General features: G+C 37.5%; 1 protein-coding gene across 11 annotated transcripts in view; it reads right to left on the bottom strand.

The window, feature by feature from the left end:
* LOC106953609 (calcium-dependent secretion activator 1-like) overlaps positions 1 to 14,678 on the bottom strand; it is a 108,369-nt gene that overhangs the window by 43,569 nt on the left and 50,122 nt on the right. For 7 of the 11 annotated variants that reach the window (XM_015042503.1, XM_015042505.1, XM_015042500.1 and 4 more), the window contains exons 7-12: positions 12,597 to 12,708; positions 10,902 to 11,041; positions 10,413 to 10,479; positions 9,858 to 9,966; positions 9,550 to 9,762; positions 5,060 to 5,071 (exon numbers count right to left, since the gene is read on the bottom strand). In XM_015042503.1, coding sequence (XP_014897989.1) covers positions 5,060 to 5,071; positions 9,550 to 9,762; positions 9,858 to 9,966; positions 10,413 to 10,479; positions 10,902 to 11,041; positions 12,597 to 12,708 — 653 coding nt within the window. The remainder of the gene's footprint in view (positions 1 to 5,059; positions 5,072 to 9,549; positions 9,763 to 9,857; positions 9,967 to 10,412; positions 10,480 to 10,901; positions 11,042 to 12,596; positions 12,709 to 14,678) is intronic. The other 4 variants (XM_015042504.1, XM_015042506.1, XM_015042501.1 and 1 more) reach the window with 1 other exon arrangement.

Consider the following 14,678-nt stretch of genomic DNA (forward strand, 5'->3'; position numbering starts at 1 on the left):
TATAAAAAAAAACAAAAAAATTTTAAAAAAATTGTGTAAAAAAAGGGGGGGGGGGGGGAAAGACCACTAAAACATTAAGCCTGGTTTGTGAAACCTAATAAAATATAATATTTTGATATATATATATATATATATATATATATATATATATATATATATATATAGTTTAAATGCTCCCTGAAAATTTTCACATTTTGGCACCTTACAACCACAATCTTTAATGTACTGAAATTTATGTGAGAAGTCAACACAGCGGAGCACATAATTGTGAACTAGAACCATAAATAAAAAGAAACTGGTTTCAAAAGGTTTTTTTTTTTTTTTTACAAATGTCTGAAAGTTGGGTTGAGTAAATTGGATGCAGCTTAATCTCAGCATAAATACAACTGTTCTGTGAAGGTCTCTGACATAAGTTAAAGAACATTAGTGAAGAAACAGCATCATGAAGACCAAGAAAAACAGCAGACAGATCGGATGTAAAGTTCTGAGGACGTTTAAAGCAAGATTAAACCCTTGAACATCTCATCGACTCAGTCTGTCATCATAAGAATAAACATTATTGCACAGCTACAAACCTACCAATACATGGCCTCCACCTAAACTAACAAACAGACTGAGCAAGGAGAGCGTTAATCAGAGAAACAGTAACGAATGTGTCGATATGATATGATCACTGCCTGTCACAAATCTAGCATTCATGAAAGATAAGAAAGAAATGTCTTATTTAAAAGTTGCCACACTCTAGGGGGCACATCAAAGAAGTGAGATAATTGACTCTGGTCAAGACTTTTTTTTTTTTCTGGCTAATATATAAATGCAAGGTGAGGCGGAAAACTGACGCCTCACATCACGCTGAGCATACCGACCCTATAGTGATACATGGTGGTGGCTGTATGTAAATGTAATTCAAAATCCACGGGAAAGCTTGAACAATAATGTTCTCGATTCAGACAAAATGGGCAAAAATCAGTTCAAGATGCGCAAAGCTGGGAGAAACTCCAAGAGACAACAAGCTAACCAGATACAAGTACAGCATAGTATGGTGCAGCATAGTACTGACTCCATGAACCTGAATACATATAAAATAAATTTTACTTACTTTCCACTTCACAATCATGCACTACCTCATATCAGTCCATTATACAAAATCAAAAGAAAATACATTGAAGTTTGTGGCAAAATGTGAAAAGTTCAAGGAGTGTGAATACTTCTGCAAGGCCTTGCAACTGAGTAAATTTGGAGAAATTAACCACTGGTGGGTTTGTTTACATACTGCATTTACAAATAATATATATATATATTTTTATCTTGTAAATATTGTAACAGGCTGAGAGACAATGACACAGTGATGAAGACCAGAGGTACAATCATGTCCTCTGTGGGAGTGGCAGTTTTCACATTCAGGAGACGCTGACAATGAGTGATGGCAATTCGGTGGAGGGATGTGGGAAGTGGAGACCTGATCTCGTCAGGACAGGACTGAGATACACAACAGGGCACAACTGTCACCCCATGGGTCAGAGAGAGGGTGTCATCCTGGCTTTATGTAAGAAGGAACCCTACAGAGTTACACTCATCTTTGAGTCATTTTCACTTCAGTCTGAGAAGGAAAACATGAGACAAGTAGAAACTGACAATGGCAGTAAGAGACAGAGGGGAAAAAAACAGAAGAAAGCATAGTGTGTAAAAAGGAAATATCTGGACAGAAACACTTAATGCTTGTAAACACTGAAGGAGATGCATTGGAGGTAAGAAAGAGAATCTGTTTGGTTGGACGGGTTTTTTGAGGGTGACAGTGAGACAGAAACGAGTTGTTAAAGTATAAAAGCAACAATCACATTAAGACAAGAGAATTGACCTTGTAGTGGAAGAATGAAATGGTGAGAAAACATCAAAGAGGGCTATGAAAGTGTGTGCAAGGTTGAAATATGAGAGACATCAAATAGGATTCATTCTCTTTTAGTTTAGTTAAATGACATGTAAATCAAAAACATTGAACATAACGCACATAAATGTGTTCATAATAACTTCAACCACAAATAAAACAAACAAACAAAAAAAAGAAATCACCAAAGTGAATATGATGTTACTTTTGCATACATTTACAGGTTCCAACATGCTGGAGATCGGAGTTTTCAATACGCTTGTAATCGTCATGCACATCTGCAGACCCCTTTTGAAATTTGCATTTTATCTTCTTTTCTTTTTTTTAATTTGCATTCCCTTTTTTTTTTCCTGTTCTCTACGCATCTGCAAGTTGACAATACTTGAGTATGTTGCAGTGTATTCATGATCTCTAAGGAGCACACTAACAGGCATACCACTACCGGAGAACTCTAAAAGGGTAAAAGCATTACAATTTGGTGCAAGTACATGGATAAATATAGCATGAAGCCGACAGAGGCAGAACTGTTATCATTCTCTGGGAGATGGGGGGGAGGAATGGATGAAAAATTCTCCGTTTTGTACAGAAGTATGGACACACGACACGGGTGTTGTCCTATATCAAGCAAAACAAGGGCAGTCAAAAGAAAACATAGTGACACCTCTCCTTTTTTTGGGAGGCGTAACACCGGTCTAACCTCTACGTCTACAGGCCCATCTACAGTAAGAGGGAGAAGGGAGGAGGGGGTCCGGAGTATTTTCACTGGAAGAAGGGGCGGCAGTGGCTACTCCTTGTCTTTGGCATTCAGAATACTCCGCATACATATTTGCCAACTCTCATCAAGGAAAGCTCAAAGAAAAAAAATAATTAAAAGTAATTGAGCCCTCAGAAATAAAGCATAAAAATGAACACTTACTATGCAATGGATACATTTTTCAAACAGCAGTGCATCTGTATTGCCTCTCCTCACATAAATACATTTCCCTAAACAGTTTGGAAATATTATTTAAGACAATCATTTATCACATAAACAAATGGGTTATGTTTTAATCAGATTTAGTCACCTTTACTTCTATTTCTTTTTTTTTTTTTGCATTTTGTAAAGAAAATGCACAATGCCAAAAGCAGCAAAGGTCTCTTGCAATATTCTCCTGTTTTTAGTAGGATTAGATGATTGTTTTTCTAGGAAAAAGGAAAATCCTGCATAAATATTGGTCATTTGTAATAGTTAATTCATTTTATTGTGTCAGTAACTCCAACAGCCCATAAAAGATCCATACAAAGTAGAGCTTCACTGAATATTAAATTTCAAAGGTCATTACTATTTTGATGTGAGCAATATCACAAAAACTCATTTGATGAAATACTTTGAAGGTTATAGTACTTCAAAAACAATGTATTAAAACCTCGCTGACCAAAAACATGCATCTGATATTGATCTAAGTTAGCAAGTTGATGATGACGAAAAACAGAAAAGATTGAGGAAAATGCTGGTTAACCACGATAGACACCACATCATTCATCAACAATATCGCAATGTCAGGTTTTCCTCATATTGTGTAATCTTAACAGCCAGCGTGGCATCATCAGATCAGCCGTGCCAATCTTTAATCATCAGTAGATGAATGTACTTGTGTTATTGCTCATTCACACATAAAGCGGACCTGAACCGTTCTGACCATTCCCTCCACAATATGTGATGATCCTGACTTCGTTGTTCTGGCATTTCCTGTCTTTTTCACTTTTGGACAGTTTCTGGCCTTTTATATTTTATGGACATTTTTTACTGTCATTTCTTTTCTCTTCCTGCTTCAGGGCAGAACTGCAGACTCTATTTAGAAAGTAATGCTACCCTTAAAAAACTACTGTGTCTCAAGTTCTCTGCATACTTTTTTCAAAATGAAGTAGTTCTGTATGGTAACTATAAACAGTACATATATGCAGAACTAGATTATATCATGTCTGGGGTTAGAATATAGGTAAGCTTGAGTCACTGTGGGACAGATTTTGATTTGACTGTAAGAAAGACATTTCCTCACACCATGACACTTCCTCATTGAAAGATGTCACACAATCATTGTGGCAATTCTCCATGCCTTCTCCATACTGTGAGTAGTTCATCACATAACGTGGCATTGCCTCACATTCTTTCTCTCGTTCCACTGGTGGTGCAGTTGTCATCCCTGCAAATAACTTACATGATGAAGGTCGTTCTTGTTTTCCTGATCAGTGATGCGGTTGTACAAAATTTGAATGTGAATCTCAAGAACAAAGCTTACAGTTTTGTTTTAGTTTTTTTTTTTTTCTAGCAGAAGTAAAGGGACCAGTCTGTTTGGGGTTTTTCTCTGGATTCCCAACTCTAGGACGTCTGATTTGACATGACCAGTCTCACAAAAGTTGGTCATTGGGAACAACGTCCAGTTGCTGTATTTGCTGCACTCAAACTCAAAAAACTTCTGGTCCCATGAACGGACCAGTCAAAGTTTGCAATGAAGTTGAACAAGAGTTAATACCAGTGATAGAATATTGCATTGGGATTTGGCATATTTTTGGGGTACGCTGCCCCAACATTTACAAGTGTAGCTCATTTCATGGATGTTGTAAAGGTGACTAATCAGATTTTACAATTATTGACCTAAATAATATTCCCAGACTCTTTTGTTGCTGAGTTTACATATAAATTTTGAATCGTTTTAAAGGTACAATAGGATATATATAGCATATATCTTTATGTTTTTGCTCGGCAAATAAATCCGTCTGCTTTCCCTTCCTCATAACCACAAAACAGTTTACCATCTAATCTTTTAATCAAGTTTTATTACAGGGTAGCTTTACTCTGAGGGATCCAGCCACCAATAAGAAAAAAGAGAGAAGGCAATTATGCAGAAACAGCTTTAATATAAACGTCAATCATTACTGAGTCAAATAATAAGTTCTTAGATATAAAATACATGCATCCTATACGGGCACGAATGGATGCTTCTACTTTGATCCTCAAGCTGAGGTTATTAAAAACAAAAAAAATTAATCAGCTAATGTCTAAGACATGAAGCGAGACGTGAAAAAGGAGAAGAAGAGGAGGAAGAAGAGGGAGAGAAGAGAGAAAGAACGTTGCATTTGTCAGATAATCGCCGGGGATTATCTGAGCAGTGCCGGCTACAAGGAAGCACTTACCCTTGAGTCCAGCTAGAAGACAGCAGGGTAAGAAGGGACAAACCAGAATAACATAAAGACTAGCAACAAGGCTGGAGGAGAGCAAATCACGAGAGACCCTGACCTAGCAGCTGCAATTTACTAAAGAAGGGTCCAGGCAAAGCATGAAGAAGATAAAAACACAACTGAAAAAACAACAGCCTATAACTAACACGAGAGTGTGTTGGGCGGAGGTGTGTGAGCACATGTGAGGATGTGTGAACAACAGATGTCCTGGTATATTAAAAGAGACAAAGAGGAAGACAGGCAGAGAGAGAAAAAGAAGAAGAAGAGAGACAGAGAGAAGAAGACAGTTTACGATCCTCATCACTCCACTGCAGTTAGTTTCTTCTGGGACAAAAAAGACGAGTACTTAAAGGAGCCGAGAGCCGTATGTTAAGTACTGTCAGTCTGATCAAACACAAATGTTACTGTAAAAAGGGAAACTGGCGAGAACACAAGAACATAAAGTATCAACAAAAGGTAGTTTGTTTTATGTCAAACATTTATGTTAGAAAATAGCAAAAATATGTGAGAAATTGAATATGCTGACCCAGTAGTACCATATATCTAAGGATTTTGATAATGATACTCATTTTGATAATGGCACTTTTTGAACACATGTGGATTCTTCTTTGGACCAGGTAACTTTCTCCTTTCCAGCTGTAGAAAGTACATCCCCAAATGCACTAACACTTACATTTTCAGATCAAAAACAACCCGAGTTACTCAGAATGTCCCAGTCCTACTTAAAGTATTGTGAGTATATGGAACCTCATGAATCTGACCTTTTTCTGCTCTGTAGGACACTGACTGAACTGGAATAATCATTTATTTCACAGATGATGTTTTTGATGCTTTCAAAAAGCAACCAGAAAGTAGTGATGAGAGAATATGTATTTAGGTGTATGTCGTTATTGGCCTCTATAATGAATGTCTTTAAGGCAATCAATTTTATTAGACTTGATTGAAACTTTCAAGAAGTGTTATATGTTATTTAGTCTCCTGTGTCTCAATGAAAATTTACACTGCAATCTACTGCAATGTAGCAAATACTTTTTACATTTCTCTTCTGGAGTTTTTTTATTTTATTTATTATTTTACATTTTTCTTTGTCAACAAAATATCTTGCACCACATATAAAAAATTAAAAATATATGTATTTCTTGGATGATATGTCAAAATTTTGGTGATTTTAACAAACCAAACTTCACAAGACCACTGGAGACATTTAGTTATTTATTTGTTTAGTGCTAAAAAAAAAAAAAAAGAGTTTGTTATGCTGACCTTTAAGGCAGATACGGCATCTCCAGTGACTCAGACATAAGGTCTAAATCAAGAAATCCTTACTACTTACTGTTCTATTTTAACAAAAGCACCTGGCATTTGTCTATCCTGGCACGCTCTGGTGGATCATAATATTTCATAAGCGGTGTGTAGTTGGACTGCCAACCTGCAGATTGGAAAAATGGATCGATAGAGCCTCTGCTACTGCAGCCAGTTTCAGAGCTTTCATGTTTAACTGATAAATCTGTGTTTTTGAAGCGTATAACAGGACTGCCCTCGCTATTGCTGCTCTTAAAGCAGCGCATCCATTAGATATACTACCACTAGTCTCGCCCTTTCTAAAGAAGAGAAAAGTCAGATGTTACAATCTGATTGAAACATTATGAAGAGCAATAAACTCCTGAACTACTTGCTAATTCCATGCTTGAAAGTCAGTCATGATGCCATCCAACTAGAACAACTCTGCGCCAAACTCTCACAGCAAACTGGGATCTTTTTGCAAACCCAGTGGAAGGGCTGTGGCTTCTTCAACAGTATGAGCCAATAACTAATACATTAAATGCTTATAGGTAGGATTTAAAGTCTCCCACTCCCTTCGTGTGACATATATCTCATGCAGTTCAACTGAAAACAAACAAAGGTGTTTGGAGAGAACATATACCTATTAAAAAAGGTGTAATAAGCATCAATCATGGTGAATCTGGTAAAACTAAAGTAAGGTTTTGATTTCTCAGTAGGATTTCTCCTCTGACACTTCTCCTTTAACGAAAGCTGCAGCGGTCTGCGAAGAGCATGGGAGAGATCACAATAATCTCCTTGTGCAAAGGTATCAGGAGAAGCTGCTAAAGCGTCAAGAGGCCAATAGGTACACTGAAGGAGCCGCATGAATTTTCAACAAATTTTGGTTGTGTTGTAGATGTGACAACAATTTGATGAGTTCTCTTTAAGTCTGGATTAAGGAGTGAGGCTGGAAGACACGAGCCTTTTCCTCAACAGAAAAACCCCAGGCCTGCCTAAAATCTAATTAAACCTTGTGGGAGAATGTTTTATGGCTTGGAGGAACCAAATTGGAACTTGTCAGCCCATAGTTACAAAGAAATGGTGTTCTTTGACTAGGAGTACTGCAGAGCATTACCAAAATAGCCCAAAGTTATCAAGGTGGATGAAATAGTAAGCAATCAGTCAGTTCTGACCCAAAACTTCCAGGTCTCCATTAGAAGATGTAACGTATGTGTGAAAACTTGGGGTAACACTTTATTTGAAGGGGAGCAACTTTGCATTAAAAGTGTCATTATTTACCGAATGACACTTCATGCCAACTGTCATAAACATTCATAAAGACTTCTTTATGTTTATGACAGGTGTTATGTCATGTTTATGACAGTGCCCTGTCAGTCTCATGCACATCCCTTCAAATAAAGTGTTACCCACAAGAATAACTTCACCAGAAAAACAGTAATGTTTTGCAACAGAGTGCAGCACTAAAACTGTCAAATCATCTGTCAGGTCTTCTGAAAACTGAGATTGACAAGAGAAATCTGCCTAATCTAAAAGATTTGGAGAATGTTTGTAAGATGAAATGTGCTTGTTATTTCAGTTGAATAGCACAGAAAATGTGTTACATCAAACATACAAAAATGTTGGAAGATATGTTTTAATGCGTCTATAGGCACTAAAACAGAAACTAAATGCGGTATGTTGCTATGTCTATCTACATCAAACATAAACTTTGTATCTTTGTTGAATTTGTTTCGTGTCTCTTTTAAATATATTTTCTCAACTGCATAAAAAAAAATTATTTATCCTATTAACTTTATAAATAACACTGTGCTATGCCATTGTGGCAAAAAAAAAGATGTAAATATTTTGTCAAAATTAGATAAAAAAAAAAAAAACACATTTCCCTTTTCTACAGATAAATTTTGATGTGCAATGTGCACCAGAAAATTGATAAATACAAATTGTGGAGCCTTCATATGACTCACACTTCTTTATTTAGGTGTCCACTGCAGCAGGGTAAGGAGGGTTGTGCATGTAAAATGGTCCCAGTGCCATTCAAGACCACCAGGGGGTGAAACATGTACGCGTGGTGGTGTTGCCACAATGTTTCAGGAAGGAGGGGAGTCTGTGCCGCTGTGAGGAGGCTTTTTGAATGGCAGACAGCTGGCAGCAGAGGAATCAACTAACCACAACAAGGATCACGTACTGGACGAAAAATAAACAATGGAGAAACAACAGAGAATCTTACGTGACAGGATTTTATGTAACTTTACTATTTTCCGTCTTATACAGTCAGAAACATTGGAATAAGTATGATTTTTTTTTTTATTGTTACTACTAATATTTGTCCAAAACTAAGCCAATTATTTTTTCTGCATTTCCTTTGATAAAAATTGTATTTAATACATTTGAAAAAGAATGATGCACACAAAATTTTTTTTATTTTTTTTTTCTGAATAGCAGGATCTATTATTGGGGGATTGTTAATATGTATCATTAATTCTGATAGGTAGGAGGTCTGTTTAGTGCTGTTACTGTGGGTTAGGATGAGAAGAAAGCAATGAGTGCCAGGCTCAAAACCAACCTGAGTAAGCTCTGATTTAGGGAAGGAAATTGCTGCTGTTAGAATCGATTAGCTTCTCAAATTGGGGTGGGGGTTGGGAGGACACAAGAGACATTTAAAACAAAAGTTGGTACAGACGGCACACTGTTTAGACAGCCTTACCTTCCCTTTGCTACCTGGCCTGGAGACCGCTTAGGAATACAAGTACAGTCACAGATTTATTAGGATTTATTTCATGTCTGGATAAAACTTGATTTAACCAGGCCGCTGGTCTGAGTGTTTGAATCCTATGTGTGATGGACTCTACAGGTCATAACCTGCATCTGGATGCTGACTTCTCTTTCAGGTTGGTTGTTCCTAATGAACCGACTGATGGAATAGCATGGAGGTGCGCCGTTAAACACGGAGGGAGTGGTGACAATGAGTGGAAGTCCATCAGATGCCGGAGGAAAACCCGTGAGAGACCAATGCATTTGTGCGCGTGCTTGTGTGTTAGCTCTACGGGAATGTTTTGTAGCTGCAGGAGGGGTGGGGAGCACATGGTGTGACACATTTATGGGTTAGAGCTTTGGAAACTGTTTTCTGCCTAACCAAATGCTTTTTTGCGCAATGGGTTACTTACAGAACTGAGAAATGGGAGCATCCATTTGGGCTGAAGCCCCCCCTTTGGAGTTTAGTTTCTGGACCTGAGTGGGTGGGACGGGCTTGTGGGACTGGCCAGTAGCACGGTACATGGCCTGGACCCACAGGATGCGGTCCTGCTCGTCGTCACTGGCAAAGATCACAGTGTCGCCCTCCTTCACGGCGTTGAAGAAAGCCCTGCCTCCATCCAAGCCTTTGAGATGTCAAAGAACATTAAAAATTTATAAAATACCTGTATGTTTGCTTGCAGTTTTATTCTTTTTTTTTTTTTTCCCTGTGCATTCTTACCAGGCTGGGGGTCACTGTAGTCCACAGTATACCCATCCAGCTGCAGAAGCTCCTGTGGTTCGGATTTTTTCTCTCTGTAGCTGCACATGGCAAAGGTATACTGACTCACCTAGAGACAAAGTTAAAGAGCTCACATTAAGCAGACAGAAAAGAGGTTAATTTTTAATTGCTGTTTACACGCTGGGCAACAACATCAAGAATGACTTTGACATTAATTATAACCAATTTATAAATCCAAAACTTAAATTTGTTTTTTGCAGTTTCATCATCTTATATTGCAAAATTGTTGAAAATCCAACTTGTAAAGCATTTATTTTTTTGTCATCCCACAAAATCCTAAAATATAAATGTGAACATGTCATTCAGGCTAGACAGAGGCGTGATGATGTTCACAATTCAAGATGTAGCTACAAAAAGAATACCATCTCTCCTAAACTTACCCAAATCTACACGCAGAGAAGTGATACATAGTATATATACATCAATAACAAATAATAACAGCTTCAGTAATGACTATCAGGTTGACTAAACATCATTTTTTCAGAAAGGGCCCACCTGCACAAGCACAAAGAAACGTTTCTTCCAGCGTTTCCACACGTTCTTCCCAAAAGCCCACAGATACCTGCGGCAGCAGTAAACGTAGGCGATGACAGATCAGAAAACACTTAATGGTTAACATGAAGAAACTTTGAACAAGCCTTTTAACACGGACCTCTTATACAACAAGTCTGAATAGGAAAAAAAAAAAGGATAGGGATAAAAAATTCGGTGAATTTGAATGTGCTGGCTCTGTCTACAAAATAAATAAATAAATAAAATAAAACAAACATACACATAGGTAAATACACATATATATGTATATAAGCTACACACTGTCATCCACCAGGGGGAGATGTGCACTTCACAGTATTTTTCCACAGCACATGAAAAGAAATGAGGCCAAGGAGCTGAGAAGGGTTGGAGTTTTACAGGAAAAGGCACAGAAAATTAAATCCTCATAAGAACATCCCTGTGTGTCTTATTTAGCTGCTGACTTTCTCTTACCCGCAGTGTTTCATGTTCTGTGGTTTGTCCATGCGTATAGCCAGCTTTATTTTAAGATCTTGGTCAGGGCAAGCCTTTGTCACAGTCATCTTATGGAGCTCTGACTGTTTGGGACTGTTAGGTGTTGGGTGGAGGACAACCTGCGTACAAAGACACCACAAATGGCAAAAATGAATAAATAAATAAAAAATTACTGATCTCCTCTTATTTTCTGCTGGAAAGTCTTTATTTTGTCTTTCTGTGCAGCATTCAGCAGCAACCGTTAGTCTTTGCAGAGGCTGGTGATTGTGTGTGTTTGCCTCTAGTGAAATATTAAATTGCAATGCGGTGAAGCAACAGAAGAACACCGTTTCTCTCTGCCTTGAAGAAGAAGAAGAAGAAGAAGTAAAAAAAAGAGAAGGCCTAATCTCTCTTTGCTGACTTAAAGAGCTTCGAGGAAGCCTGCTTTCCTGCCAACTCTCTTGCAGTGGGAGATCAAAGAACTCTGTCTCAGACAAGGTCACTGTCACTACAGGGACATCTGAGGCGCCATTGGCCCAACGCATACCAGCAAAACTACCTCTCTTAGGTACCTGTCACTTTTAGGCATGAAAATACAAGGTAGTTTTAAACATTCCTGTTTCCCTTCATGACATTTATATCAAATTGAGTCAGATGAGATTTAAATAAAATGCCTAAATTGAATCCAGAATTTTTCTTTAGTAGTAGCTGGATTTTACTTCATTACAAAAGGTGTTTCTTACTCAGAAGGAAACAATGTAGAGATGCACCAAGGTTTTAAAAAGGCATGGTTAAAGTTTTTTAACCACAACTTTCTACGTCCCTATGGAGCATTAAGTAATGCTGTCCCTCCTCTACCTGTTGCTGAGCAATCTATCAATTGGCAGAAAGAAAAATATATCACATCTTATACATATGGATCATGAAGTGATGTGGTACTTCCCCTCCACCACTTGCTGCTGCTGTGCACTGCCAATCAGCTGGCTGAGAAAATGTTTCTATTGGTTACAAGAAAACCAAATGAATCTGCTTAGACAGGAGTTTTCCACAGCAAAATGAGGCATGTAGTAATACAGAGCTGCCCCTTCCCCTCAGCACAATGTGCTTAAAAAAAGCTTAATGAAATATGAATTTGGCTGTTTGAAAATATTTCTGGCAGCGAAAAACATGGACGGTTATGGCATCAGCACCATTTAGCACACTGTTTTAAACTTACAACTGGCAATATAGACACAGAAAATCATTGACAAATTCGACTGCAGGCTCTACTTGTGGATACAAATTATCCAACTAAGTTACTATTTATGACTGTGTTTCTGTGTAATACCAAAAAAAAAAAAAAAAAAAAAAAAAAAAAAACAGTTCTTAACCATCTGCATCCATGAGAATATTTTGGAAGTTGTATGAATAACACTCATCTTTCTGGTTGATAAATGTACTGAAAACCTTTGTTGTCAGTTAGTGCATAAATAGCCTGTTATTGTGAAACCATGGTGTTTTTTATCCAAGGTGATCTGAGTCAACACCTAGTAGAGACATTGATAAATATGAAACTGTAATGTTACCTTTCTCTAAAAAGCAATTGATAAGATACTTTAAGCGTACTGTTGCATGTGTGTTTTCATTTTTGGTTATCGCTGGCGTGATCCTTGATCTTCTGTAACTGCTAAAATTGTGAGTAAACAGAGGCTTTACCCTGCCCAGCTCTTTGTCTTCCAGCGCCAGCACGCCTGTACTCTCTGTAAACAGTTTCACCTTGACAGCAGGCAAAGGGTGTGTAGTGGTGAAGTCCCCCTGGGTTCCCCAGCTGAAAGACAAAACAGAAAACACTCAAGAGGTTATTTTCCATGACAGTGTAACACAGTGATCTCATCTGTTGAACAGTCAACAATGTCTCGTTGGAGCAATACGACTGTGTAATTTCTATTACGGTTTTATATTCACATATTTGTGTATGGATACAAAAAGGAAACTGTGGAAGAACAGGAAAGCAACTGAGAAATCCAGGTAATGTTTAAATTGCAATGCTCTTGTCCTCAAAAGGGCCCGTCTACACCCGGGACACTGGGTGTTGAAGCTGCTGCCATCGAGGCGCAGAACCAGAGTACTGAGGTCTCACACTAATGCCTCAAGAACAGCTTTTACAATTGTTCTGTAATTCTGATCAATATGTCGCCTCTTTGAAGGCCATGTGCAATACAACTGTAATTTTTAATTTATTTGTTCTTATTTATGGCTCTACTATTAATGCACTCCATTTTTTTTTATCCCAGCATTTTTCTTTGCACTTTGTATGGGTCAATAGACTGATTTGTTGTACTGCTACACATTGTTTGTTGGTACAGTGAGGATGTATCAAACACTTTGAAAACACATCAGTAACAGTTCTGTTCATTGCTACTGGCTTTCACAAACAGTTACTACTCATGTTCTACTGTAAGGAAACAGTTATGTGACTCCATTAAATAACTTTAGCCAGCAGGTGGTTGCACACTATAATTTAGGTTTTGATCAGAAGTCATAATCTGTCATTGTTAATTTGTCAACTAATCCAAATGGGATTTGATTCACAGCCACTAAAATTGGGCTCTTATGTAAAATATTCATTTATTCAAATATATAACTTTGAAGACAAATAAGCTGAAGCAAAAAAGGCAGTGAGTGGGTAACGAAAAATTGGGAAGGTATTGGGAAATTGACTCAAAACCCATGTGGATACATATTTGTTTGTTTTTTGTTTGCTATTTTGCTATTTTCTCTGAAAATTAGTAATCAATGCCATACTCTTAATGGCTTGGTTCAAAGCCTGCAACACAAGTTCATTGTGTTTGTTGTGATTTCTTTTTTCACAAAAAAAAAAAACTGTTTTATTTTACTGGTTTTGTCCACTAATTAAAGTTTCCCTTTGATTTCCAAGATTTTAATCAGATGAAGGGAGAAAGGCTAACAAGGGAAATATTAGGAAGTGCTGGTTGAGCTGCAAAACACAACTGTGACTTTTTTCAGTAACTGGCCGAAAGCAAAAACTGATTCAGAGCTGTTATTGGTGTTGATGCAGACATCGCCAATGAAATCCCCTTTTCAATCATAATTAACATCTTGAAAATTGATCATTCTTCAACTAAAATGACCCAACAATGTTCAATGTTTTGTTGAAAAAGTTTGCTTAAACCAAACTTTTTCTCCTATTTCTAAGCACTGGACCACACAGAACAATCAACTGTAGTAAAATGACTGCCTCTATCTTTTGGACACGAAGGAAGGAAACTATGCAGATTTTAATAACAAAGTGTGCATAGAAAGAAAAATTGACAACATATTTTTGGCTCCAGGGGGACCTGAATGAAATCTGATAACCTATTTTATTGGAGTCGGTTGGAATAAACAGCATTTTAAAAATGAACAAAAGCAAAAAAAACCATAACACAATACCTGAGGGATTATGGAGTAGTAACAAAGACATTTTCTAACAGACTAGCTCCTCAGAGCCACTAAACACACAGAAATACACAGGGAACAAGGTGAAATATGCAGTACTGTAGCCATGAGGGCTTAAGTGACAAGATTTTTATTTTTAAATATTCAATATTAAACTTTCAGTACTGTAACTCTAAACTTTTGCAGCCTTCACAGTTTGATTAAATGCTTAAAATCACGCCATGTAAGGACAAATTAAGATTCTAACATGTTCATTTCTATCCAAAGAAAGGATTTTCCTCCTCTCAAAATTTTCCACAATCAACTGCTGCTGCTCTTGAAAACTAGAGAGGGAGCAGA

This window comes from Poecilia latipinna, unplaced genomic scaffold (assembly GCF_001443285.1).
Source record: "Poecilia latipinna isolate Pla-1442-1.1 unplaced genomic scaffold, P_latipinna-1.0 Scaffold592, whole genome shotgun sequence".
Lineage (NCBI taxonomy): Eukaryota > Metazoa > Chordata > Actinopteri > Cyprinodontiformes > Poeciliidae > Poecilia > Poecilia latipinna.